Source organism: Ananas comosus, linkage group 6 (assembly GCF_001540865.1).
Source record: "Ananas comosus cultivar F153 linkage group 6, ASM154086v1, whole genome shotgun sequence".
NCBI classification, from domain to species: Eukaryota; Viridiplantae; Streptophyta; class Magnoliopsida; order Poales; family Bromeliaceae; genus Ananas; species Ananas comosus.
Genome location: NC_033626.1, coordinates 12,094,246 through 12,120,499, shown reverse-complemented (window position 1 = coordinate 12,120,499; position 26,254 = coordinate 12,094,246). Strand labels below are relative to the sequence as shown.

Here is a 26,254-nt window from a genome sequence, read left to right as displayed (position 1 = left end):
AAAACGAAAAGCTACAGAGAAAAAGTCGCGGCTCACGGGCGCGGCTCACATCCTTTTGCACGCGGTCGACAAGGTGTGCTTCACCTCGTGGACCGAGAGAGAGAGAACAGTGAACCTAGCTCTCTCTCCCTTTTTAATTTTATATATATATATATATATATATATATATATATATATATATATATATATAGTAATATTTTATTTTTTATATAAATTATTATATATATATTTTATTTATAATATATAACAATTTATTTTATAATATTAAATATATATTATTATATATTATATTACATATTTATTATGTAATATATAAATTATAATAATATAATAATTAAATATATTATGATAATTATTATATATTAATAATATATAATATATATAATTAGAGAAAATATATATAATAATTATAGTATACTAATAATATATATAATAAAAAATATATTAAATAGTTTTTCATCTATTTTCTTTTTCTTTCAACCAAACAACTGTCATGAAAAACTACTTTTCTTTTCCTACAAACCAAACACAAACGACGTAAAACTTTTTTTCACCGAAAATATTTTTTTCACAGTTTTACGTGGAACCAAACCCACCCTAAATTTTATTTTATCTAATAGTGTCAGATGAGTCTCAGTACCAAACCAACTCTAATTGTTATGAATCATACGATACTCGTCTGAACTTGTGTGAATATAAAGACATGACATATCCTTTTAAACTCAGCATAAGTTACTCTTATCAGGTACTTCATGCGAAGTTATTCATGCATGAATTTCTAATAATAACTGCTATGTAGCATTAAATACTTGCAACCATATAGACCCTTAACACAAGAATAATCTAAACAGATTTTTTTTTTTTAAGTAATTTTTAATATTTCCCCGCAATTGAAGGATCAGAGAGGGAGATAAATATGTTAATCAACTTTGCAAGGTCGAAAGCAGAAACATGATCTTCTGCAAACACGGTATTATTATTATGTCTTCAGATCCAGGAACCATCCAATGTGCAACTCAGCTTTCAGGGACCCTACAAATGCATGCAGAGCCCTTGGATTTATGGTCGATGGCTCTGATCGAGACTCTGAACCTAACGTAGTCCTACTGTATCAGCGACGGATCAACAAACAATATAAAGACCATCAACTGCTCAGTATCAAACTGCAAAACAGGTAAGAGAAAAGCCTAATGATTTGGAAAACGAAAAAAATGCGAATGTAGATATTGTTGTTTGGATGGAATGATTAAGATTGCATGGAATGATTAAGAGTACGTTTGGTATTGAAAAATAGAGTTCCAAAAAAATTATATAAAAATATATTTTTATATTTTACGAAAGGACTATAAAAAATATATAATAACAAAGTATAAAATTCAAATACCACCTATGTGATTTTTTACTTTCTCACTTTAGTAGCTTGTAGTTTAAAGTGTATCAATTTAGTACCTGTCGTTTTATTTTTCTCTTTTCGTCAGCCCCTTCGTTAATTTTTTGTTAAATCATATATAAAAAACTTCAGATACCCCACTTATAGTTTATCAAATATTCACTTCAGTACCCTTTAGTTTTAACATTGTCACTGATTTAACAAAAAAAATTTAGTAAAAAGGAATAACAAAAAGCAAAAAATAAAATCACAGGATGCGAAAGTGATACACTTTAAACCACAGGATATTAAAGTGAGAAAGTGTGAAACCATATGGGTGATATTTAAAATTTTTTCTTAAAAAATTGATAATACATATAAAATAAATAAGGTAATTTTTTATCGTATGTTCTCACTGCATGTATGTTAACTCTACTGTATTTTCAGATATATTTGGTAATATTTTCTGTTGGAAAAGATAATAAATTTGTTTTTTTGAAATTGTCAATACTTGTGGCAATGTCACTGATGGATATCTGGATATTAAATTTTTTTAATTATAATTGTTTTAGATGTGGCCCCCCTGTCCTATCACATATTCAACTTTGTTACAAATTGGAGCTGCTTTTTTTTATTTAGGTAAATAACAATGAAGTTCACAATGACCCCGTTTGGTTTGAAGGATAAGTGGGAATAACGAAAGTTATCCTCGCTATTCCGCCAAACGAGATGAAATTTGACCGGAATATTTTATCCCGGTCAAACCTTGCTATTCCCGATTATCCCGGAATAGCAAGAAATTTACTATTCCACCATTTTGGTGGAATAGTGCTATTTCAATGCTTAATTTCAAACTTAATTAAAATTATAAATTGAATTAAAACTAAATAAAATAAATATAATATGTTATATATTATAATNAATTTGAGATTTTAAATTTTAAATTTTAAAATTTCAAAGCTAAAATTTTAAATTTAAAAATATAAATTTAAAATTTTAAAAATTCAAATTCAAATATAATAAGAGAATAATATCATTATTTTTTATTTATAAAACTCACTATCTTTCTTATTCCATTTACCTAACCAAACGCTATTTTTTTATTCTCAGAAATAACTCAATTTTCATTCAAACGCAAAATTGATCTAATCCCCGCTTATACCTCAATTTATACCTATTCCTGAAATAGCCACTTTTTGCTTATCCCCGAACCAAACGATACCATATATGTTTATATATTGTATTTCTTATTATGGAGCATCCCAGCGAACGAAGAAGCTCCTTTATGAGATACTTCCAATTTACTTTGGTTATATGTCTCCATCTTTACACTACCTAATATGGGTTGGATAACATGTGTCCCTCTAACCGGCCGTCTATAGAGCAAGTAGTAGAAGGTTTGATGGTTTGTATCCAAGACTTAAGTTCGAATCCTAGTAGATTCACATTTCCAGCTAAGTTTATATCCAAAAGAAATAAACAAAGCCTCTAATCGTATTTTTAAGTTAAGCACGACATAATCTCTTTATCCACATAGCCTTCGGAGTTTCAAAAAAATTTGATGTTCTTAATCCCATACAGTAAGAAAGTGTTTGATTTTTTGAAAAAGAATATTTGTAAAAAGTTTTTTTCCTAATTTTTTTGTCGGCTTGAATTTTTAAAAAATACTTTAAAAAAAAATCAGATTTAAAATATTTAGTATTTTCATTCTTTGAATACAACACTAATATAAATATTAAGTTTCTCATTGCCATCCTTCGGCTACCTAATGTTCAAAATAGAACACTAGTTCTTTTCAGAAAACGAAAATACAATTTTTCGTCAACATCTTTTCCTACCTAATATTTTCAAAAAATACTATTTGGTCATAAAATCTAATTTCTTTTAAAAAAGTATTAATTTTTAGAAAAATGAAACACACGAAAAATTAGAAAAATAAATTTCACATGAAAATTTATTTTTTGTTTTTTTGAAAAGCCAAACACAATTGTTTGTGATGAAATTAAGTAATCCGTCAAGTGTGACAAGTGATTAATTATAACTAATCTTTTTAAAAAACAAGGTATACAAATATTATTATAGCATTATTTTTTTTTTGTAAAATAATTTCTCGTCTTGGTATATTACAACACAAATGAACGGTTTTTTTCACTCAATTTTTTAAAACAAACGTAAATCAAAATATAAAATAATTAAATTTCAAACTTAAATTTTGAGCGTAAAATGTTTTTTTTTTTTTTTGAGAGGGAGATAGGTAGCACACTACCCGTTTCGTTTATTTCATTTAGAAATAAATTTAGCTGGAAACGTTAATCAACTAGGATTCGACCTTAGGTCTCGGGTACCAACCACCAAGCCCTTTGCCACTTGCTCTAGGAATGATCAGTTATAAACTAAAATGTTTTTGCCATTTAAACTAGAGACATATAACATGAATGAAAAAAAAAAAAATTTGAGAAAAAAAATAGCGCACTATTTACTTTATTTATTTAGCAAATAAATTTAAGTACATGCAATGAGACAGTAAGGCCTCAGAAAAAAAAATAAAATCAAAATAGGGCAAAATGAAAAAAGATAAAATTTTAGATAAACTTCAAATACCATCCACGTGGTTTCGCACGTTCTCACTTTAGTACACTATGGTTTAAAGTGTATTGAGTTAGTATCATGTGGTTTCATTTTTATCCCTTCAACTTTTTTCATTAATATTTTGTTAAATTATATACAAAAAATTTCAAACACCCCAACTAGATTTACTGAATATTTACTTTAGTATACTTTAGTTTTAAGTTTATCACTAATTTAATGAAAAAAAATAGTAGAATTGATAATAAAAAAATAAAAAAAATTATAGAATACTAAATTGATATATTTTAAATTACAGAATACTAAAAGAAAAAAGTGTGAAATTACAAGGGTGTTATTTGAAGGTTTTTCTAAAAAAAATTTGTGAGCGTCATTCGTCATTATAATATTCAGCCTACTTTCTTCGTCGGTGCCCTAACATATTGCGCAGTTAAAATAACATGAATGAAAGGTTAATTAGTGAAAAAAACGTGCTACATGATCCTGCTGGAAACTTCGGGCCTTGTTTCTCAGGTTTAAGGATCCAGGGTCTTATTAGTAATTTCACGCTTAATAAAGCAGTTTCCTTCTAAGTAAATTTGGGGAAAGAACACTGAATGCAGTACTTTTACCGTTTGATTCGGGTATAAATAAGAACTAGTTATTATAAGGATAGGTACAAATATGAGGATAAGAAAAATAGTGTTTGGATGAAAATTGGATTGTTTCCGAAAATAAGAACAATTTTAGATAGTTTTATATAAAAAATAAAAATATTGATGGGAATAACCGAGAATTACTATTTTCGAATAAAAAAATAATGTTTGAATATAAAGAGAAGGGTAAGTACCTATTCCTATCCTTATCCCTAACCAAACGCTGCGTTAAAAAGTTCTTAGCACTGTAATAGTAGTGTATTGCTTAAACAAGGCGAAGCGTACCCTCTCCTCTTCTCCTCTTCATTCGCTAACGAAGAAGCAATCAGATTCAGCGAATTAGGGGTAAGCTCTCTTTCTTTCTCTCTACCTTAGGATCTGCCCAAATTGATGCTTTTTAAGTTGGAATTAAACTGTTCTGGGTGTTTAAATCACCGAAAATCCATCGATTTAAGCCTCTTTTTTTTGTTAATTTGCTTTCCAATTCTGAAATCTGGGCTCATAATCGGCTGGTTGTTGTTCTTTATTTGATCAGATTTAATTTTACAAAGGGGTTTTTGGCAATAACAGCTTTATCTTCCAGAAATTTTGCAGTAATTCTCCTTATTTTTGGACTTTTCCCCTTTTTTTTATGTTTTTTTTTTTTTTTCAATTTTCCGTTCTCAATTTTAATTTAATGTTGCTTACTGGAATTCACTTGCACTTATGCTCTTTATTATACAACAAGTAGTCAAGGTCTAGTTTTTTGTTGTTGTTGTTGCTGCTGCTGCGTAAAAATAGTTTGAGTGGATCAAAAACCTTGTGTGACTATATGAAAATCTATTATTTGATTATGGTAAGAGATTACTATGCTCCTATCCAGGTTCCTCTTTTTTAATTATCCAATACTTTCAAACACGTACAAATTTGCAATTTAGGGCACATAGATTGCATAATGGTTTCTACCGTATTGCCAATGTAATGTTTTTCATTGAATTGTCTCGTATAATTTCCTTTTAACTAATATAAAGCTAAGTTGGTTGTGCAATTCGTTTGATGTTGCTGCGTAACATCGATTTCCAGGATCATGAGCTTAGACGGGTACACGGTGGAAGTCACTAACCTATCCGGGAGAGTTACTGAAAGAGATCTCTACGACTTCTTTTCTTTTTCTGGGGCTATCGATCACATTGAACTCATCAGGTGATAGCCGAGATCTGTATGCAATTTCAGTCAGCTATTTTTCATTAACCTGCGCAGAATATTATTTTCCGTTTTTTAGTACATTGATAGTTTTACATGACTCCTAGAAAGAAAATGAGCTAAACCTTACAGTTCATTACTGCTTTTAACATTTCTATGTGCCGTATTGTCTTTGCATATGAGTTGAATTTGTATATCTCTGCGTGAGTAGTGTTTCATATGTTTTATTATTCACTGCTGAGCAGATCAGGCGAGCACGGTTCCACTGCTTATGTAACATTCAGAGAACCCCATGCCTTGGAAACTGCTGTCTTGCTTACTGTAAGTTTCGAAGTCTTCTTTTCTCTCTTTATCCTCTCTTCTCCTTGGATGGGACTAACTCCCAATAGTAATGTAATGACCTGTGGCTGGTCAACGTGGTCGTCAACCCTCATCTTCCGTAGCACTAGGCATGCTTAGTTATGAAGACTCAAGTTTCTTCACCTGGTATTCTGTTATACTTGAAATACAAATTGTGAGTTTTCATGGCGTGGAATAAATCGCCGGCGGAACTCATTGCAAGGCAGGGTTATCTGTGAAACGACTACCATTGAAGGCAGTTAGGAGGACTTGCACTTTTACTCCCTTATTTGATTACACATTTCAGTTCACTTCGAGATTGAAACTGCCATCCTGTTCACCCGGTTCTTTATCTTTTTATATTGATTTCTGGACTGTAGAATTTGTAAATGTGGATCACATATAATAAGATCTCTTTTCGTTATTGCTTCTTTTTGTAAATGTATCGGTTGCCATATAAATGTGATTCGTTTGTTCGATCCACCTTATTCACAATGGAAATCCATTGGATGTCTTTTGTTTTTTTTTTTTTGCAGGGAGCTACTATTGTAGATCAGCCAGTGTGCATTTCTCGATGGGGACAATACGATGAACCTTCTAATTTCTGGGACAGGCCTTCTTGGAGTTTTGAAGATTATGAGTCCACGGTTTGTGTCCTTCATGTTGTTGTTGAAGTTCTCTACATTTTTTGCATGACCTAAAATTTAAGTGCAATCTTCTATTAAAATAGTTTTATCTCAGGAGAAAAGTATTTACTGTTAGAATAGTGAATGTTTATCAGGTCATGATCTTAAAATTCAAATGAATAATTTGACTTTGTGTTGGATGTGGGTGTGGATGCCATTATGTGATTGACCTGATAAACATTCGGTCGAATATAGATTGGTGTACGCACAATCAATCACATAAAGGCATGCAAACCCACATGCGACCCGAAAGTCAAATTGTTCATTTGAATTATAAGTTCATCACCTGGTAAACACTCACTGTTCTAACTGTAAATACTTTTCTAGTCCCAAAAGTAGTAATAATCTAGTGAAAAATTCTTTCATATGCTTATTCAGCTCCCAGGGAAGTAATTCTATTCTGTAGTGTAGCAAGTAAATACTGTTATCTATTCTCGACTGATTCCATATTTATCTCAACAGACTGTACATGCCTGCCAATTTAGGGCTACCCCAGGTGAAGCTGTGACAGTGGCACAAGATGTTGTCAAAACCATGCTCTCAAGGGGTTACCAACTGAGCAAAGATGCCCTAATCAAGGCCAAAGCCTTTGACGAATCTCATCAGGTATCGGCCACTGCTGCAGCAAAGATTGCTGATTTAAGTAAGAGGATCGGATTGACGGATAAGATTAATGCTGGGATTGATACGGTCAAATCGGTGGACGACCGATACCATGTATCGCAAACCACCAGATCCGTTGTGTCCGCCACAGGGAGAACGGCGGCAAGTGTCGCTAATTCGGTGGTTAGCAGCAGCTACTTCTCCGCAGGAGCCATGATGGTGTCTGATGCCCTAAACAGGGCTGCAAAGGTTGCAGCTGATTTGGCCAGCCATGGTAGCAAGAAGTGAACAAATAATGTGTTTGTGCGTATGCGCTCTTGTGATGTAAAATGAAATGAGCCTACTTCATCTCGCCTGTGTGATTTGTAGATAGTGCAGTTGTACCGGGTCATATTTTCGCTATTATTATGGTTTATTGTAGATGTAACGAGTAGTTGTTTTGAGGGACTCATTGGTAATGAAGTTGCCGAAGTAGATAGGTCTGTACCTCCTATTATAACCACTGAAAATCAAAATATTTTGTGGAATGTAATAACATACGCGAAAATATGCATTTTACAAAGCTATTACTGTGTTAGATGTGCATGTCTAATCCTCCATCAAGTTCTAATTGCAAACTCATGTTCTGGTTGTACATTCAAGACATTGGGTCTCTCAATTTGCTGTTGTAATTTAAGGTTCCTTGCACATGAATGAAGATCTCAAGATTTGTTTTTGGCACATGAAGGGGTTGTATGGCTTTACCGATTTGTCGCCCGTCGGAGCTCACGAGTTCAGCAAAATCGATATCTGGTAATGGTTGCGCGATGTCGGGACTTTCATCTGTTTAAGAAGTGGCGGGGTCGTGAGAGATAATTGCTGTAGGTCCCATGCTGGTTATCCATATTTTCGAGTTCTGCGGCATGATCCAAACAAACAGATGTGGGGCTTCGAGTGGCATCAGAAGTTCTACCATTGAGTTCTTGCTATCCAACCATTTCCGGAGCAAGTTTTTTTTTTTTTTAATTATCCAACATTTTCTCCTGGGGTGAGATGGGAACTTTCACCAACTCGCACGACGAATCACTAATTCTTGATGCGCTCTAAAGTTGAAAGCTTTGTTAGTTTAATAGAGGCGAATGCTATTATGTTTGGATTAAAATCATTTCTATACAGTAGAATGCAACAATTAACATACCTAAAACTTGATAATATATGAGAATCTTGAGTAACAAATTAAATTACTAGTTTTTAACAAGAATATTGCGGTAAAACAATAAAGTAAACAAGCGAAGATAAGACCATAGTAACTATAAAATACTTTTCTTATCACCCACCACCTCAGCCTAATTTCGGAAGGTGAACGCTCCCCATTTACTTGACTCAATCCCACGGCACCAAATCCACCGACTTGTTCGTTGTTGATTGATTGATTAATTGATTAATTAATTAACTAATTACCATCATCACCAGCTCCCAAAAACCAAACCGCGGAATCACCGTCCCTTCCTCGCATCTAGCCGACACGTGTCCCAATCAGGTGGGGCCGTTGGGATTTAATCAATTGGGCTCCAACCGTGTGATGAGCGAGCGCTACATATAACGCACCTTCTCACGAAACTCGCCCTCGCACCATTTGTCTCTCTTTTTACCTCTACAAAGCTTTGTGCGAGTGAGACGTTGACTTGGTCGCCTTCGTCGTCTTCTCCGCCACCGCTTCTCCTTTGACTCCCACGCTCATGGCGAAGTAGAGCTTTAAACGAGACCCTCGAATTCCCCGTTTCCCTTGTGTTGGGTTTGCCCCATGGGTTGCGCGAACTCCGCGGAGGCGCGCGGCGAGGGGCGGCGCCGCAGCCGCGCCCCGTACGCGCGGACCTACTCCCTCCCTGTGGATCGCCACGGCGCCCATGGCGAGTTCTCCTCTCACACCGTCGCGCTCAGATCCTCCACCCTCGGGTCCCTCGTGCTCGACCGCGCCCCGAGCACCGCCGCCGCCGCCGCCGAGGTGGAGGAGGAGGAGGAGGAGATCGCGAAGACGAGCTCCGACGATCCCTCGAAAGAAGCCGATTCGTGGCCGGGGACGACGATAGAGCTCCGGCGCCGGCGCCGGCTCCCGCCGCGCACGCCCACGGCGACGCCGCCGCGCGCGCCGGAGATCATCAACGCGTGGGAGCTCATGGAGGGCCTCGAGGACGCGCTCCGCCCCTCCATCGACCGCTCCTTCTCCTTCCACACCACGAGGGATCCGCCGAAGCCCGGGTTCTTACCCCTCGATCCGATCGTCTCGGAGCTCGATCCCGAGATCTTATCCTCCTTCCGCGACGCTCTCCAAAGCCCATCGCCCCCCCCGTTTTCGACCAAAGACGGGATCTTCGATCCCCGGGATCGGAGCAAACGCGAGATCCCCGGGATCGTGCGCGCGAGGATCGCCGCGTTCCAGGAGAGGATCGACGCGAGGAGGGCGAGGGCCAACCCCCCCAATTCCGCGAAGGTGTCGCCCTCGACCCGATCCCCGCCCCCGGGGGCCGAGCGCAGGGTGGTGCTCTACCTCACGACCCTCCGCGGGGTGCGTCGAACCTACGAGGATTGCTGGGCCGCGCGGGCGATCCTGCAGAGCTACGGCGCGCGCGTCGACGAGAGGGACGTGTCGATGCACGGGGGCTTCAAGGAGGAGCTGAAGGGGCTGCTGGGGGAGAGCTTCGCGGGGAAGCTCCCTCGGGTTTTCGTGGACGGGGAGTATCTGGGGGGCGCCGAGGAGGTGAGGAGGATGCACGAAGAAGGGGAGCTGGGGAGGTTGTTGTTGTCGCGGTGCGATGCTGCCGCGGAGAAGGCGAAAGGGGGAGGAACGTGTGTAGGTTGCGGCGACGTGCGGTTCGTGCCGTGCCGTATGTGCTCGGGGAGTTGTAAGGTTTACGTCGAGGAGGAGGAGGAGGTTCGGGGGTTTCGCCGGTGCCCGGATTGCAATGAGAATGGGCTCGTTCGCTGTCCTCTTTGTTGCTGATGAATAAGGGCATGTTTGGTTGCACGAAATTTATACTCAGAACTCAACTCCATTGGCCTGAGAGATAGGACCTGCATGCGTTTCAGTGCAACACTCGTTCTCGACTCCCCACTGGATGGGGACGAAGTTTGAGATTTGCATGAGCTGTGACTTTCACGCACATGCGCCGTGTGTTTGTTTGGGTGTGGTTTACTGTACATGTATAGTGATTGATGCAGCCTCCTAGTTGCCCGGAAGGCAACGAGGAGGAATTATTATTAGTGGTTATTTGTTCAATCTTGATGTAATTCCATTAAATGTATCTAACTATCTATGTCAATATTTCACCTCATAAAACTTTGAAATTCCTTAACTACGAATAGCTCATTGCTTTCTTATAAATCCAGCAATTTAAAAAGTGTAACTCAAGTTACAATAATTAGAAGCTCTATTCCAAAAAGAAAGTTAGGTTGCTTTCAATAATTAGAGAAAAAGAAAGATTTTTTTTTTTTTTTTTGAGAGGAGAATGTTGCACTTTCCCGCGTTCCGTTTATTTCATTTAAGAAATAAACTTAGCTGAAAATATGAATTAATTATTATTCAATACTTAGTCTCTGAGTATTCAAGTCCTTTGCCATTTGCTCTAGGGACGGCCGGTTAGAGAAAAAGAAAGTTAGAAGGTTTGCACCAATAACATATGTTGGGTCAAAAGACTTGTTGTCCCTTCTCAGAAGAGTCTGGGCCGAGAGTAGGCCCAGGCCCTTCCCAAGGCCTCCAAAGGCCAGGCCCGGGCCTCTAGCCGTCATGGGCCTTGCAGCAGCACTGCATCTTAAATAAAGGGCTCTGTCTGGCGTGGGCAATAAATCGAACAAAGATCAAACACGTTTGCCGCCGAGTTCCGTTTCCGAATTCCGATGCGATGGCGCACCTGCACCTGGAGGGGGTGGTAGAGCGGTGCAGCACGCTGGGACACATCAAGCAGCTGCAGGCGCACCTGCTGACGTCGGGCATCTTCCACGCCCGGCCGGCCTTCCGCGCCCGCTTCCTCGAGCTCTGCGCCCTCTCCCCTTCCTGCGCCTCCCTCCCGCACGCCCTCCTCGCCCTCCGCTCCCTCCGCCCCCACCACCGCCCCTCCGCCAACGACTTCAACCCCCTCCTCCGCGCCCTCGCCTCCTCCCCCAACCCCCTCTCCGCCCTCTCCCTCTTCTCCCGCCTCCTCCTCTCCCATTCCCCCCCAACTTCTCCTCGCCCCGACGCGCTCTCTCTTTCTTTCGCCCTCAAGGCCTGCGCCCGCTCCTCCTCGCTCGCCCCCGCGCTCCAGCTCCACTCCCTCCTCCTCCGCCTCGGCTTCTCCCCGGACCCCCTCCTCGCCACCACCCTCCTCGACGCCTACGCCAAGTCCGGCGACCTCCCCCGCGCCCGCCGCGTGTTCGACGAAATGCCCATCCGCGACGTCGCCACCTGGAACGCCCTCCTCTCCGGCCTCGCCCTCGGCCCCGACCCCCGCCTCGCCCTCGCCCTCTTCCGCCGCCTCCGCGCCTCCCTCCCCTCCCTCCCCGCGCGCGAGGCCCCCAACGACATCACCGTCGTCGCCGCCCTCTCCGCCTGCGCCCTGCTCGGCGACCTCGCCGAGGGCGCCGCCGTCCACCGCTTCGCGCGCGCCCGCGGCCTCGACGCCGGCGTCCGCGTCCGCAACGCCCTCATCGACATGTACTCCAAGTGCGGCTCCCTCGACCGCGCCGTCGCCGTCTTCCGCGCCATCGGCGACGCCGATCGCACCGTCGTCTCCTACAACGCCGTCCTGCTCGCCCTCGCCACGCACGGCCGCGGCCTCGACGCGCTGCGGGTGTTCGACGAAATGCCTCGCAAGCTCCAGCCCGACGCGGTCACCTACCTCGCCGTGCTCTGCGGCTGCACCCACGCGGGGCTCGTCGACGACGGCCTCCGCGTGTTCCGCGCCATGCGGGGGGTCGCGCCCAGCATGAAGCACTACGGCGCGGTCGTCGACCTGCTGGGCCGCGCGGGCCGGCTCGCCGAGGCGCGCGACACCATCGCCTCCATGCCCTTCCCCCCCGACGCCGTGCTGTGGCAGACCCTCCTGGGCGCGTGCAAGACCTACGGCGACGTCGCCCTCGCCGAACTCGCCGCCGCCAAGCTCGCAGAGATGGGCTCCAATGTTGACGGCGACTACGTGCTCCTCTCCAACGTGTACGCCGCCAAGGCACGCTGGACCGACGTAGGCCGCATCCGTGACGCCATGCGGAGCAACGACGTCCGCAAGGTCCCCGGGTTCAGCTACACCGAGGTGGGTGGGGTGGTGCACGGATTTGTGAACGGCGACACGGGGCACGAGCGGTGGAGGGAGATATACAGGGCATTGGAGGACATCGCGGCGAGGATAGGGGAGCTCGGATACGAGCCGGAGACCGGCGACGTGTTGCACGATATCGGGGAGGAGGAGAAGCAGAATGCGCTGTACCACCACAGCGAGAAGCTCACTATTGCGTTCGGTTTAATCAGTACCCCGCCGGGGGAGACAATCCGGGTGATCAAGAACCTCAGAATATGCAGGGATTGCCATTTGGCGGCGAAGCTGATATCTAAGGCCTACAGTCGGGTTATCGTTGTGCGGGATACAGCGAGGTTTCACCGGTTTGAGGGCGGGGAGTGCTCCTGCAAGGACTACTGGTAAAACCTAGTGCCTGGGTGGAAAGAAAGACGACTATTGCTGAAAGCAAAACCACGTTGTTCGGGGTCTGTTGATTTTCAGTCCTGACTCTACCCTGCAGGCCGGTTAAGGCAGGTTAGATTGAGTTCGCTCAGCTCTACTTACGGCCTTTTTCGAGCCTCATTTATTGGTTGATGGGCGTATTCTTTTACGATTGAAGTTCAGATGAGTGAGCAGGTTGAAACTGAAGCAGCGCATTCAGCCGGGCAATGATCGCAAATCTTCCATCTAAAAACATTGTAAAATTATTGTAAAACAAAAGATAAATCAAAGACACTGCCAAAGCATTTTTCTCGTAACTTAATGCATGAACGAAACAAATTTTATGATTTCACAGCTCTGAATCTTCTAATGTATTTAGTGGTGAGATTAGCACTCATGCAAACCCAAGCAAGTTACATGGTGAAGTCTCCGTAACAGCGCTGGTAAAGCAAAGATAAATTTTTTTTTTTTTTTTTTAAGTGATTTTGATAGTGCATCGTAAAAATCTCCCCTCGTGGGATTAGTGAAATACGGCCCAATCCGAGAAAATGGAAAGATCCGAAACAAGCCCTTGGTGGATCTGTTTTCGAGTCCCCATTTGGGGGCCTATGCTATCAAAATTTGGCCCAATCCCTTTAAATCCCAAAATCCTTGACCCGCACAAGAACCAAGCCGATCCTTAAGAAGCGATCGCGAACACGAAAGTGTAGCGCAACATCCGGTGTGCCCTTCTCGGTCTCTCTCCCCTCCTCTTCTCCGCCGCTGTGAAAAAAAAAGAAAAAATCGGAGAAATTAGAAAAAACAAAGAAGAGACCCACACGGAAGAGAAAAGTTTACGAAGGTTTTGATTCTTTTCACTCCCCAATAACGACTTTAGGGTTTCCATCGCAATTTTTCTCTCTTTCTCGAAGCTTATCCTGTTTCTTTGAAGGCTCTTTTTTTGTGCTCGGATTTGTTTGTTTTTTAAGCCTTTTTCTGTTGATTTGGTTAAACGAAGTTTTTTTTTTTTTTTTTGGATATTTCTTGATTAATTTCCACTCCTATACGCCGAGGCCGTATGCTTGCTCCGTTTCTAAGGTATGAAAATTCAAAATTTCTCGAAAGTTGCGATTTTTTCCGATATATTTCGTTTAATCTATTCGTTTGATCCAAAGAAATTAGCTAATCAGAGCTCCCGTTTTCTAAAACAATCCCATAATAAGTTGTGGGTGCAAAAGTTGCAATACATTTTCATTAACACTCTTTTTTTTGTATATTTTTCTTTGCAGGGTAATCATTTTCTTGCTTTATCCTATCGCAGGCGCAGCAATAACACATCTGGGAATGAAGTAAAACCTTTCCTGGTCACAAAAGTTTGCAATGTATGCCAGGAGATTGAAGTGTCGAAATCCTAATTGGAAATTCCTATTTGGTGGACAATCAAGGGATATTTCACAATCTTGTTGTAGTAATATCTCACATTTACACCACAATGTGAAAGGTACAGTTATCAGAAAATTCGGCCCAACTCCGCCGCTTTCATTCCCAAGTAGTTGCAATGTAGGGAACTGTAAAAGGTATAGCGCGCGCGATTCGTATGGTATGCTTAGATTTTACAGCTCCAAAGGTGATGGTAGTCGTGCAAGTGAGGGCAAACGTGTGCCGGTTAAAGACGCGACGAACTTGGACAAAGCTAAGGTTAGTAAAGAGGCGGTTGTAACCAATTCGAGAAATTACAACGAGCATGCGTGGCTCGGCGAACAAGACCAGCAAGAGTGGCTCAACGGCGAGAAGTTCTCCATTGACTGTAAGAAGAGGGAATCTCCGTTTTTAACCAAGAGGGAGAGGTTCAAGAACGAGTTCTTGCGCAGAGTGGTTCCGTGGGAGAAGACCACGGTTTCGTGGGACAACTTCCCCTACTATATTAAGTGAGTCCGTGTTTCTCCAGATTGTTTGCTCTTTATGTTTGTGAAAATCGCATGCCTTGTTGTGATGTTTTTCTTTTTTCTTGCTATTATTGTAAGTGAGAATACAAAAAAGGTGTTAGTCGAATGTGCGTCCTCCCATCTGAGGCACAAAAATTTCGCGTCATCCTACGGTGCTCGGCTGGCTTCTTCGAGCGCGAGGATATTGCTTCAGAGTGTCCCAGGTTATTTCTGAAAAAAGTTCATGCTGCTGTTCTGCTGACTTTCATAATATTGTTCTGGTTATTTGTTGAAAAAGGTTGGATCAGTAACTGAATTATTATCTATTTAGGAACTGAGCTTTACCGGGAAAGGTTAGTAAGAGCATTGGCTCGGGAATTACAAGTCCCATTACTGGTTCTCGACAGCAGTGTTCTGGCTCCATATGTAAGGACAGCATATTCCTTCTTTTCCACGTATACAATTCCTGATTTAAACGTATTTTCCTTTCTTTTATTAGCGTTGATTTGCTTGTGATGTTCTATTTTCCTTTGCTCATTTTTATATCTCGCAGGACTTTGGTGATGATTGCGCCTCCGAAAGTGAGACGGACGACGAAGAAAATGCAGAGTCGGGGGAGGAGTGCACGTCAGAGTCAGAGGAGGAGAATGAAGCAAGCAATGAAGAAGAATGGACGAGTAGTAATGAAGCTAAATCTGGTGAAAGCGACGATGATGATGCTTTGCAAAAATCTGCTGAAGCCTTGAGGAAACTCGTCCCATGCAGCCTTGAAGAATTTGCCAAGGTGTGAAAGAATTATTTATTAGAGTAAGCAATTGACTTATAACTTGTTTGAACTATTGCTATAGCAGTAGAAAGGTGCTCATTACTCAGGGCGTTGCCTTATTAATCACTTTTGTACAGTTTGAATCTTGTTACTAGAGAGTATCACTAGCGGAATTTTATAAGCATTCTATTTTGTACATATTGCTTTAGTTTAACAATTGATTCATTTAGGCCTCTTTTGGTATCTTGTTTGTTTTTTTTTTTTTAAAATAGAATTTTGTATATCAAAAAGTGTAGGAGTGGACAGTTGATTTTTTGCAATTCTTTCATCCAAAGTGTTTACTTGGCAGCAAAAAATAAAAATTTGAAAGCAACTTTTTTTTTACTTCCAAAATTTTTTTAAGCAAGTTATCATCTATCATTTAGCTGGATGAATTATAAGCTAGTCAACTATAAAAGAAAAGAAGTCTTTCCTCCAATACATCAAATTATACAGAATTGGTGTTAAGAAAAAACAAATACGATACCAAATTATTTTTATTTTCTGAGATTTACGATCTCTGCACCGTCTTAATTTGTCCATGCACTTATATTATCATGGAGGACAGTAATCGAAGATCATGCCGTATTAATGGTTTTGACAAGATACAGAATATGCTATCATAAGCATTTAGCCATTTAAATAAAGATACCCTGTAAAAAATATTTCAGATATTTTCAGGAGCATAATTTTCTTTTGATACAGAAGGACTGCACAGGACGGTTTCATTTCTTATTGTGAATTTATAAGGGATTGAAAAAGGAGCAATTGGTCCACGGTAGTCCCGTGAGTCCTGCTTGGATTAGATGCTGAGACTTGTTAATGTGTGTTATCTTGAGGCTCTTGAGTCTCGAACATTGTGCTCGTGCTCACATGATCTGGCTATGTGACTATCTGTCATACTTCTGTCGTATGGCTATCCGTAGAATACCATTGTAAATGCAATTTTGATATTTCAATTATTCCTCAGTGAGAAGATTGAATATCAGTAAGTTGTGAGAGTATGAGGTTAATGCTGCATCTCCTGATTTTTGGGGTTGTTCTTTTAGTTAGTATGCCTGATTATAGGATGTCAGTCTATGTCAGTAATAGCGAAAACATAGCTGGTGGTCTTTTGTCCTCAAAAAAAAAAATGTCTTACGACCTTTTTAGGTTATAGGGAACAACAAATTATGTTATTGTTATTGCATAAACTGGTAATGCAATATTGTTTCAATTTATTAAGGATTGAACTTTTGATTGATGACTTGTCTTGCTTATGATGCTGTTATGAAATATCATGTGTTAGAGAGTTTCTGGAGAAGCTGAGAGTACTTCAACATCAGAAACCTCAGAAACTGCTGAGTCATCAGAGCAATCAAAACGACCTCTCAAAAAGGGTAATGTGATATTGGGCTTTCTTCTCTGGTTTCATTTTATTTTAGTATAAATGCTGGTCAGTTCTTAATTAGTTATCATGATATTGAAGCTTTGGCAACTGAGTTATGTAGTTAGCAGTTTCAAATCTTCATTGAGATTGATCATTGCAACCTCGGATGAGCTTAGATGAAAACAATTTTGTTTTATTAAAATATTGAGTTTGAGGTTTCATAGCTTCATTGAGATAGATCATTGCAACATAGAGATACTTGCATTTATGTATATCGTGGCATGTGCTATTTTAATTGTAAACCCCTTACTCATCTGCATTTCTACCATAGTGGCTCTTAGCCCACTTGATTAGGTAGATTTAGAAATCTCATCTTCCATTTCTAGGCCTACTTAACGAGGCAGTTGTTTGTGAATAGCACACAATTGGCGAGATTCTGCCAAAAATGAATCATTGAAGAAATAGATGAATCAAACATGAACTACAATGCCTGTTCAGTCTATAATTGGCTGGCGATGTGCTGTGTGGCAACTGTACGCACTTGCTAACATATTCAGTAGTCGGTACATAATGTGGTACACCTGTATCTCAACGGGCTGTATGCACAGAAAGTAGCATTTAGAACCTTGCTTGGAGAACATCTTCTCCTGATCATTGTTCCATTTTGCTGTTTGCTTGAGTTGCAAAATTCTTTATGTTCCTGATCTCTTTATTCTCGAAATGCATGCTAAACTGTAATTCATTGCATTGTTTTCAGGAGACAGAGTGAAGTATATTGGTGCCTCAGTGCTTGTTGAAGTTGATCATAGGTGTGTAACTCATGATTTTTATTCTCCCTTCACTAGACAATGATATGCAAATTATTTGTTTCGTCTATGTAGACTAGGGGAGTTACTATTGTTGGAACCTTCTTTTCTATATATGAATTTTTTTTTTTTTTTCTTGGCCTTCCAGTTTATAGCTTGAAATCTATTTCCTAGTGGAAGATGCATATAGATCCCTGGAATGTGTATCTGATGATCTATGATAAGTCCTTATTTTCCACGAGTAGTTGTTACTACAATTGAGGTTGTTAAAATGCCTAGGTAGCCCTACGAGGCAAAACTGATTAAAGACATGGGGATAAAAATTTCTTACAAGTTCCAGCTACATTTTGAAACTTATAGTATTAGTAAGATGCTTGAAAGCAATGCAGATTACACAGCTTTCCATAATATGAGATGACGTACAAGTTCTGTTATAATACAGCTGACGTTAGTACTTACAGGCGCTGCAACTTGTTCGTGAAGTTGTTCAAGGAGTCTATTAAGCCTCAATTGCAAGAGAACTTATGAGTTGAGAGACATCTGTAGTCTCTCTTAATAGATGTACTATTGATATAGCAATTGATGAACACTACACTTGCATATCGGAAATGATAACATGATTTAGAGTTCTTGTTTAGAGCTTGTTAGTAGCTAATAACTTCTGTAGTAAAATTAAGATTGCCTTGCCTTTCCTTTCCATTAGCCTAAGTTTGTTATATTTTCATTGCTTGCCAAGTGCCATTTCTACTGCTGGATTTATGATCCATGGTATTCAAAAAAGTCAAAGCACTTTTATTGCTTGATCTTTTGGTTTCACTGTTATCTTTCTTATTTGGAGATAATAACATGTAATTGGTAAAAGGAACTAAAACATTTCACCATGTGATTCTGTGCTTGCCTAATGTTTGTAATGCAATTCTCTTCATAAATGAGCCCATTAGCTCTTTTGTTTTTTTCCTTTGTTCTGAGTTTGATAGTAAACACCCTTCTAATCTTCACCTACCTAATGAGCTTCTGTGTATTTAATCCTGATTGTTAGCATATATATTGTATCACAGGATCATTTTGGGAAAAGTACCTACTCCTGATGGCTCAACCAATGCCTATACTTTTCTTAGGGGCAGGTGGGTGGGTAAGTCTTCCCTGTGTAGCATAGGATAAGTAAATGTCGATCGGGCTCCTATATTAGTCAAGTTCTTAGATCTGTGGCATCAGTACACGATTTTGCTTTTATTTAAATGCCTTCTTCTTGAGGTCAGGATGAACAACTTCCCTTGTCTCTCCATATTGCTTTTTGAGCTATTGCAATTTCAGCAGTTTATAGTGACTGATAAGTGCCATTTCCCATCATTTGCGAAGAGTTCCTTTTAACTTCATATCCAACTTTATCTATTGATTGGCTCCCTGTGCTACTTCTGATCATCTAAGAAGAACTTCAACTCCATCTCCACCTTTATCTGTTGGTTCTCATCAAACTATAATTAGATGCTTTCCTCACTCTTCAAGAAGATTTTGTAACCACAATCTTGTTCAGTTACCATCATAGAGATTATGATATCATTATCTATACCTACAGGAAAACAGGAACATTAATGATAGGATCAGAACTTACGAGCACATATCCTGTTGCTGATTTCTAGCATTTGACTGGTAGAAATGTCTGGTTTCTGTCAATCCTGAGCAATCATTCATATTTGGCATACTTTGATGCATTCAGTGGATTTCTAAACAAGGTGGATGAAAATTGGAGAAATCTTAGTGTGAGGTTAAAGTTGAAGTTTGTGGTGTGCTGATGACTGTCAAGTTGGAGACTGTAGAATTGAAAGGCGATGTGCTTTGGAAGTGTGAATGGGGATTTTTGTTGGTTCAATAAGCGAATGATATGCAGTGTTACTGGTGAATAAGGTTATGCCACCTTTGGGTGTTTCCTCTAGCGCAGAACAATTTTCAGTGACTACTGAAGCAATTTTAGTAGTGATGTGTTGATTCTTATTTCCTTTTTTACACTACGTTATTGGCATGCGGAGATTTCGTTGGAAGTTATAAATCAACCTTTAGCATTGTAAGGTCGATATGTTGATAGATGCGACGATCTATATTTCATCTCAATTATATTTGTTTTCTGATAGGCATCATACTTGATTCTTTATCCTTCTAATATTCCTTTGAATCATCAACAATTTTGCAGGACTCTTTCAAACGGACAGCGTGGTGAGGTATATGAGATCAATGGGGATCAAGTAGCTGTCGTTTTTGACAGTCCTGGGAACAAAATAGATGATGACAATACAAATAAGAATGCCAAAGAGCAACCTGCAAAACCTTCGATCTATTGGGTTGACAGTATGCTTCTATTCCACACTTTTATTGCTTTTTTCCTGGTTTGGGATTTCTGCCAGTCTTTGTTTCCATTGGTTTAAATTGCATTTTTAGGGTTTGTATAAGAATAATTTCAACATATGTTATGTTATTTAAATAATAATATCATACAATTGTGAATAGATTTTTTTAACTTTTAGAGATATTAGCTTAGAAATATGTGTTGCACAAGGAATGCATGCAAAACTTAGTTATTTCTATTTCTCTCCTTTATAGTTCAGGATATTGCACACGATCTTGATACTCAGGCAGAAGATTGGTACATTGCAATCGAAGCACTTTGTGAGGTGTGATTCTCAGTAGTCCACTCTGTACCTTTTTTATAACTTTGGGTGTTATCTAATTGATGTTGGATAAACCGTCTATATGGTTTTATAATCGTTGGATGAATATTTTTTATATTTATTTACTTACTCTTGTTTTTTCTACTCAAATGATACACAGGTTTTGCCATCTCTTCAGCCAGTTATTGTCTACTTTCCAGACAGTTCCCAGTGGTTGTCAAGGGCAGTACCAAAGTCAAATCGTGAAGAGTTTATCCAAAAGGTAGAGGAAATGTTCGACCAATTTACAGGACCTGTCGTTTTGATTTGTGGACAGAACATGGTAGAGGCTGCACCACCCAAGGAGAAAGAGAAATATGTAAGACTGGTCAGAATTGTAATTTCAGTTCATCAGGTTCCTGGTTTGCGATGATATTTAGGCTTAGGCTAAATTTTTACAAAAACATATGTGATATTTGCCTGTCCATGTTACCATTGTAGACGATGGTGCTTCCTCAGCTTGGTCGCTTGACTCAGCTGGTAAATGCTCCTATTAAATTCCTTCTTAAGATCTTTTTGATTGTTACAATTTTGATTCTTTTGAAGTTCTATATTGTATGTTTATGTCCTTCACTTGTCTCTATTGAAGAATCAATACAGTAAATATGGTATACATTATTTTTCATTAGATCCTCCATAGAGGAGGTTAGAGCCCTTTTTTGGTGTGGAATAAACGTAAATTATGGTACTGTAATTTCTCTGTAACATATCATAGACACATGCATTGCTTCCCTTAGTTGTGGAATGCCATTGTAAATCTGATAAAGAATTCTAGTTCTACTCTGGGAGCTCTTTTCCAGCCAGTTCATCATTTGCTTCTCTCTTTTCAATTGCTTCAAGTTATGGTGCGCTAATCAGTTCACATGGATGGCCTGATGGTGGCATTTTGCATCCTCTTCCATGTAATCTTTGATTTAAGCGGTACACTAGATGTACCTTTATAAAAGTTTGAGATCTGTAGCCTTCTTACTACATTAGCTGAATGACATGAGTGACCAGTAGTCCTGTTAACAACTTGTTGCTGATCATTGTTAAGAGGACATTATTCCTCATTATCGTATTTGCGATTTAATGTCGGTAGTGATTTGCTGAACTTTAAGTTTTGATTGTGTTTGCAGCCCTTGCCGTTGAAGCGACTAACAGAGGGACTGAGAGCAACAAAATCTGCAAAAACGAATAGCATATGTAAACTATTCACAAATGCTCTGTTTATTCCTCTTCCAAAGGTATTTACGTGCTTAATAAATTTTATCAAATATGCTGTTCTTTAACACTAATATCACTTTTGCTCCCGTCCAATTGATAAGTTTTGCCATGGTATGCCTCTGATATTTATTTAGTGTCAGCACTTGCATAATTTGAAGTCCGTCTCCAGTTTTTTCATCAGTAAACCATCTGAGGGCTAAGTTTGGTTGAGGTGCAAAAATGGATGGGGTTAAAGCACTTTTATCCGCAATTCACTTTGTTGTTCGTGATTCAGTATAATGAGCTACATTTATTCTGTTGGCTCGTTGTTTGGATATATCTAATTATTAAATGTTGTAATCATTAGACCTTTCATTCTCTCTTTGAGGGAAACAACAGCAATTGCTTGGTAAAGTGTATTCCACATTTGGTGAGAGTGTTACCTCTAATTTGCTTCTTTTACTTTCAGGAAGATGAAGAGCTAAGAATTTTCAATAAACAGATCGAAGAAGATAGGAGAATTATAATATCAAGAAGTAACCTTATTGAACTGCACAAGGTTCGGACTTATACAGTTGTCATACTAATTATGGATGCATATGCATGCTATGACCTATCGGTGTGTTTTACTTTCCTTGTCTATAATTGCCACTAGCTGTTAATTTTGTTTTGCTCATGTAGGTAATGGAAGAAAATGAGCTGTCATGTGCAGATCTGTTGCATGTAAAGTCTGATGATGTGATCTTGACTAGGCAAAGTAAGTTTCATAATTTTGAACATTTGATATGGAGCTAATATTTTTAGTGATAACACTTTAAACCCTTGATTCGTTAGAAGTGCTCATGAAAATTTTTGTTCTCCCCTTAATGTTCTTGTTTAGATTCATGTGCTCAATATTTTGTGAGAAATTGTGAAATAAAATGTTAAACTACAAACATGCAGAGAGATTTCATTTCTAAGGTGTTCTTTTTAATTTGATAATTGTAGAAGCCGAGAGAGTTGTTGGATGGGCTAGAAATCATTATCTGTCATCCATAATTCTTCCCTCTTTAAAGGGCGATAGGCTGGTGATTCCTCGTGAAAGGTGATGACTTTTGACATGGCAATGTTTGTGTCGGTATAGTGGCTTGGCTTTCATAAATTAAACCTCTATTATCTCCGTTTAGTGGCTTGGATAAATTAAACCTCTATTTCCTCCTTGTAGCTTGGACATAGCCATTGCAAGGCTAAGGGAACAGGAGTCAACTTCCAAGAAAACATCACAAAATTTGAAGGTTAGTGTTCTTTATTTCTTATGTAGATTCTGAATTTAGCGAATCAAACTCTTTTAGTCGTCTTATATCACAAGTGAATATTATGATTTCTAAAGCATGTGTTTACTGTAGAGTCTGGCCAAAGATGAGTTTGAGAGCAACTTCATTTCAGCGGTAGTTCCTGCTGAGGAAGTAGGAGTGAGGTTTGATGATATTGGTGCGCTCGAGGAGGTGAAGACGGCACTTGATGAGCTTGTCACGCTTCCTATGAGGAGACCAGAGCTCTTTACGCATGGAAATTTGTTAAGGGTATAGTTCTATGTATTTCCCTAATATTTGCATGTTTATCGTTCTGCAACCTGATCGAGCAAAATCATAAGGACTTTGTAGAAATTTTGAGAATGGTGAAAATTCAAAATAGAAACTTTTTGTTCCCCCCCACCCCCTCCCTTTTTCTCTGGAGATAGTACCATCTAATTTTTCTTCTTATTTAAGAAGCACTTCCTCTTCTTTTACCTGGAGTTGGTACTGGAGTAAAGATTTACTTGTGAGCACTAATTTTTCTTCTTATTTAAGAAGCACTTCCTCTTTTTTAACCTGGAGTTGATACTTGAGTAAAGATTATCTTGTGAGCCTTAGTCTCACACATCTTTGGTAGGTTTGAATTCAATATTTGCATAAGCTGCTTGGTCTTTTTTATACAACTTGATGTGATTTCAAGCAATATGATTGTAATCACTGGTGCAATCTATTAGATATCCTAGAAGGATGAAATCTCTGATAAAAAGCTGATTAACAACCACCAAAGCTGCCCTCAACAATATGGGGTCGTATAAAATACAATAAGATTTGAAAACATCTCCTGGATAAGTGAATGCATTATTATGTTCACTGTCAACACAGAAATCTGTCAATTGAAACTTCTGCACTTGGGATGCTACATTTCTCAATTTTCTTTTCGCTGTTTTATTTACCTTTCTGCATATCTTTATTGATAGGAGAGCTGTTTTTAGAAATTATTATAGCACCATTTTCAGTTGATTATTAGTTACCATTTTCCTCTTTCGATTCTCTCAGCCTTGCAAAGGGATTTTGCTCTTTGGGCCTCCTGGAACAGGAAAAACTCTTCTGGCAAAAGCACTTGCCACTGAATCTGGTGCAAATTTTATTAGCGTAACTGGTTCAGCTGTTACATCAAAGGTAAATTATATGTGTTCTCCTATATGCTCGAGGGCTGGTAATACGATGGAAACATAAATAATGAGTTACTAGTTGTTCTCAAAGTTCTGTTTCTTATTATTACTCTTTATCTTTTAAAACAGTGGTTTGGAGATGCTGAGAAGCTCACTAAAGCCCTCTTTTCCTTTGCGAGTCGACTAGCCCCTGCTATCATATTTGTTGATGAGGTAGCAATTCAGTCTTTTTGAAGCTAATGCTTTGTGCTTTGTTTTGTTCTTTGACGGTAATATCAATGTAAAAAGTTAGCAATACCTTATTCTTAATGAGGTCCTGTGGGAATAATTCTGATTTTAAGTACTTCAATTGCTATAATGGAAGGTTGACAGCTTACTTGGCGCTCGAGGTGGTCCTTTTGAGCATGAAGCAACAAGAAGGTTGCGAAACGAATTTATGGCCGCATGGGACGGGCTTCGGACAAAGGAAAACCAAAGGATTCTTGTTCTTGCAGCGACGAATCGTCCTTTCGATCTAGATGATGCTGTAATACGCCGCTTGCCTAGAAGGTACTCCACACAGATAAATTGTTCTCCTCTTTCTTTCCTCTTAGTTTAAATATCTTTCTTATGTGTAGGATATTTGTGAACCTTCCTGATGCCGGGAACCGAACGAAAATCCTAAAGATTATTCTTTCTAAAGAGAACCTCGAACCTGGTTTTAGATATGAAGAGCTTGCCGATGCCACTGAAGGATATTCAGGAAGTGACTTGAAGGTATGGTATTCTGATTGCATTCAGACCCATTTTTATAAGAATGCATTCGCTTATCACTCTCTGTTGTGTAGAACCTATGCGTTGCTGCTGCGTATAAGCCAGTTCAAGAACTTCTGGAAGCAGAAAAGGAGGTGATAAACTTACGTCTTTCTATTCCATTTCCTTTCAACCATCCAGCTCTCTATGCGAAAATGTTCTTTGTTTTGCCTTCTGGTATTTTTCCGTTACCCTAATGTAACTATCCTTTGTTGATCAGGGAGGTGCTACTAGTCCAGGACCTTCTCTAAGGCCCCTAAAATTGGATGACTTTATCCAAGCAAAAGCCAAGGTATTGAGAGTTTGTAGTCAACTAGCCATTCTTCAATTGGGCAGCGAACAGGCTTTTTTAGTATACAATTTGTGTTTAACTTCTATGTGATCTCATTCATTTTCCATTAAGGTCGGCGCTTCGGTCGCCTATGATGCCGTTACCATGCATGAACTCAGAAGATGGAACGAACAATTCGGCGAGGGCGGCAACAGGAGAAGATCGCCATTTGGATTTGGCAATACTGCATAACGGTATATCTCGGTATGATCTTTTGTAACATTATAGATCTGATCCAAGCCCTACAAGCCTAACTTAAATGTTTATTGCAATTATTTCTACTTCTTTTATCTCTAATCTCCGGCCCTCGTGTTGCTTGGGTGGAGCTTGTGGTGTATCAAAATGCATGCTTCTGCGTAGGTTAGATTCTAAATTGAATTTGATAGCCAAAAAAAGTCAGGCATAGTAGATGGTGATTACGAAAATCGAGCCCTTTGTAAGCTTGATAATTTTTTTATTGATGGCGTAAATTAGGTCGGCGCATATTGTTGACTCTTGCTTTTTGAAAATGAAGTTTATTTACGGATTATAAACAAGTTGATGATATTGTTATATTCAAATACTTTTTTTGATTCTGCCAATACTAAAGGCTTCGTTAGCTATCAACCGTTATTTGTTTATGGTACTTGAATTTCTGAGTTAAAAACGATTAAAGTTGTTTATTTCTTCACAATTATGCAAAGCGCCTTTTTTTTAAAAAAATAATTATTTCAAATCTCAGAGTGGCCTATAATTGAACTTTGTTACATCTCTATGGGATAGGGCTTTAAATAGGTGTTTTTTTTTTTTAAAAAAAATTTAAGGTGATTTCTCTGTTTTTTTTGGATGTGGTAAATTGCACCAGT

General features: G+C 39.4%; 4 protein-coding genes across 12 annotated transcripts; all 4 read left to right on the top strand.

The window, feature by feature from the left end:
- Positions 4,825-7,985, top strand: LOC109711345 (binding partner of ACD11 1-like). The gene is made up of 5 exons (XM_020234344.1): positions 4,825-4,935; positions 5,653-5,772; positions 6,018-6,093; positions 6,648-6,758; positions 7,260-7,985. The coding sequence occupies exons 2-5, from the start codon at positions 5,657-5,659 to the stop codon at positions 7,686-7,688; spliced, it is 732 nt and encodes a 243-aa protein (XP_020089933.1). The 5' UTR covers positions 4,825-4,935; positions 5,653-5,656; the 3' UTR covers positions 7,689-7,985.
- On the top strand, positions 9,028-10,622 carry LOC109711402 (uncharacterized protein At3g28850-like). The gene has a single exon (XM_020234414.1). It carries the CDS (start codon positions 9,184-9,186, stop codon positions 10,378-10,380), a length of 1,197 nt encoding a protein of 398 aa, XP_020090003.1. The 5' UTR covers positions 9,028-9,183; the 3' UTR covers positions 10,381-10,622.
- LOC109711451 (pentatricopeptide repeat-containing protein OGR1, mitochondrial) lies at positions 11,278-13,399 on the top strand. The gene has a single exon (XM_020234487.1). The coding sequence runs from the start codon at positions 11,279-11,281 to the stop codon at positions 13,049-13,051; it is 1,773 nt and encodes a 590-aa protein (XP_020090076.1). The 5' UTR covers position 11,278; the 3' UTR covers positions 13,052-13,399.
- Positions 13,766-25,990, top strand: LOC109711554. Of its 9 annotated transcripts, none has more exons than XM_020234678.1 (25): positions 13,766-13,906; positions 14,338-14,976; positions 15,073-15,197; positions 15,305-15,399; positions 15,527-15,757; positions 17,067-17,157; positions 17,905-17,956; positions 19,012-19,077; positions 20,142-20,296; positions 20,549-20,619; positions 20,777-20,974; positions 21,097-21,135; positions 21,774-21,881; positions 22,310-22,399; positions 22,522-22,597; positions 22,828-22,924; positions 23,045-23,114; positions 23,226-23,402; positions 24,171-24,293; positions 24,416-24,499; positions 24,651-24,835; positions 24,904-25,042; positions 25,114-25,173; positions 25,299-25,370; positions 25,482-25,990. In XM_020234678.1, the coding sequence occupies exons 2-25, from the start codon at positions 14,429-14,431 to the stop codon at positions 25,599-25,601; spliced, it is 3,072 nt and encodes a 1,023-aa protein (XP_020090267.1). In that variant the 5' UTR covers positions 13,766-13,906; positions 14,338-14,428; the 3' UTR covers positions 25,602-25,990. The 9 variants fall into 9 exon arrangements, with proteins under 9 accessions (XP_020090267.1, XP_020090262.1, XP_020090270.1 ...); XM_020234673.1 differs by having other exon boundaries at positions 20,777-20,983; XM_020234676.1 differs by having other exon boundaries at positions 13,769-13,906; positions 14,370-14,976; positions 20,777-20,983.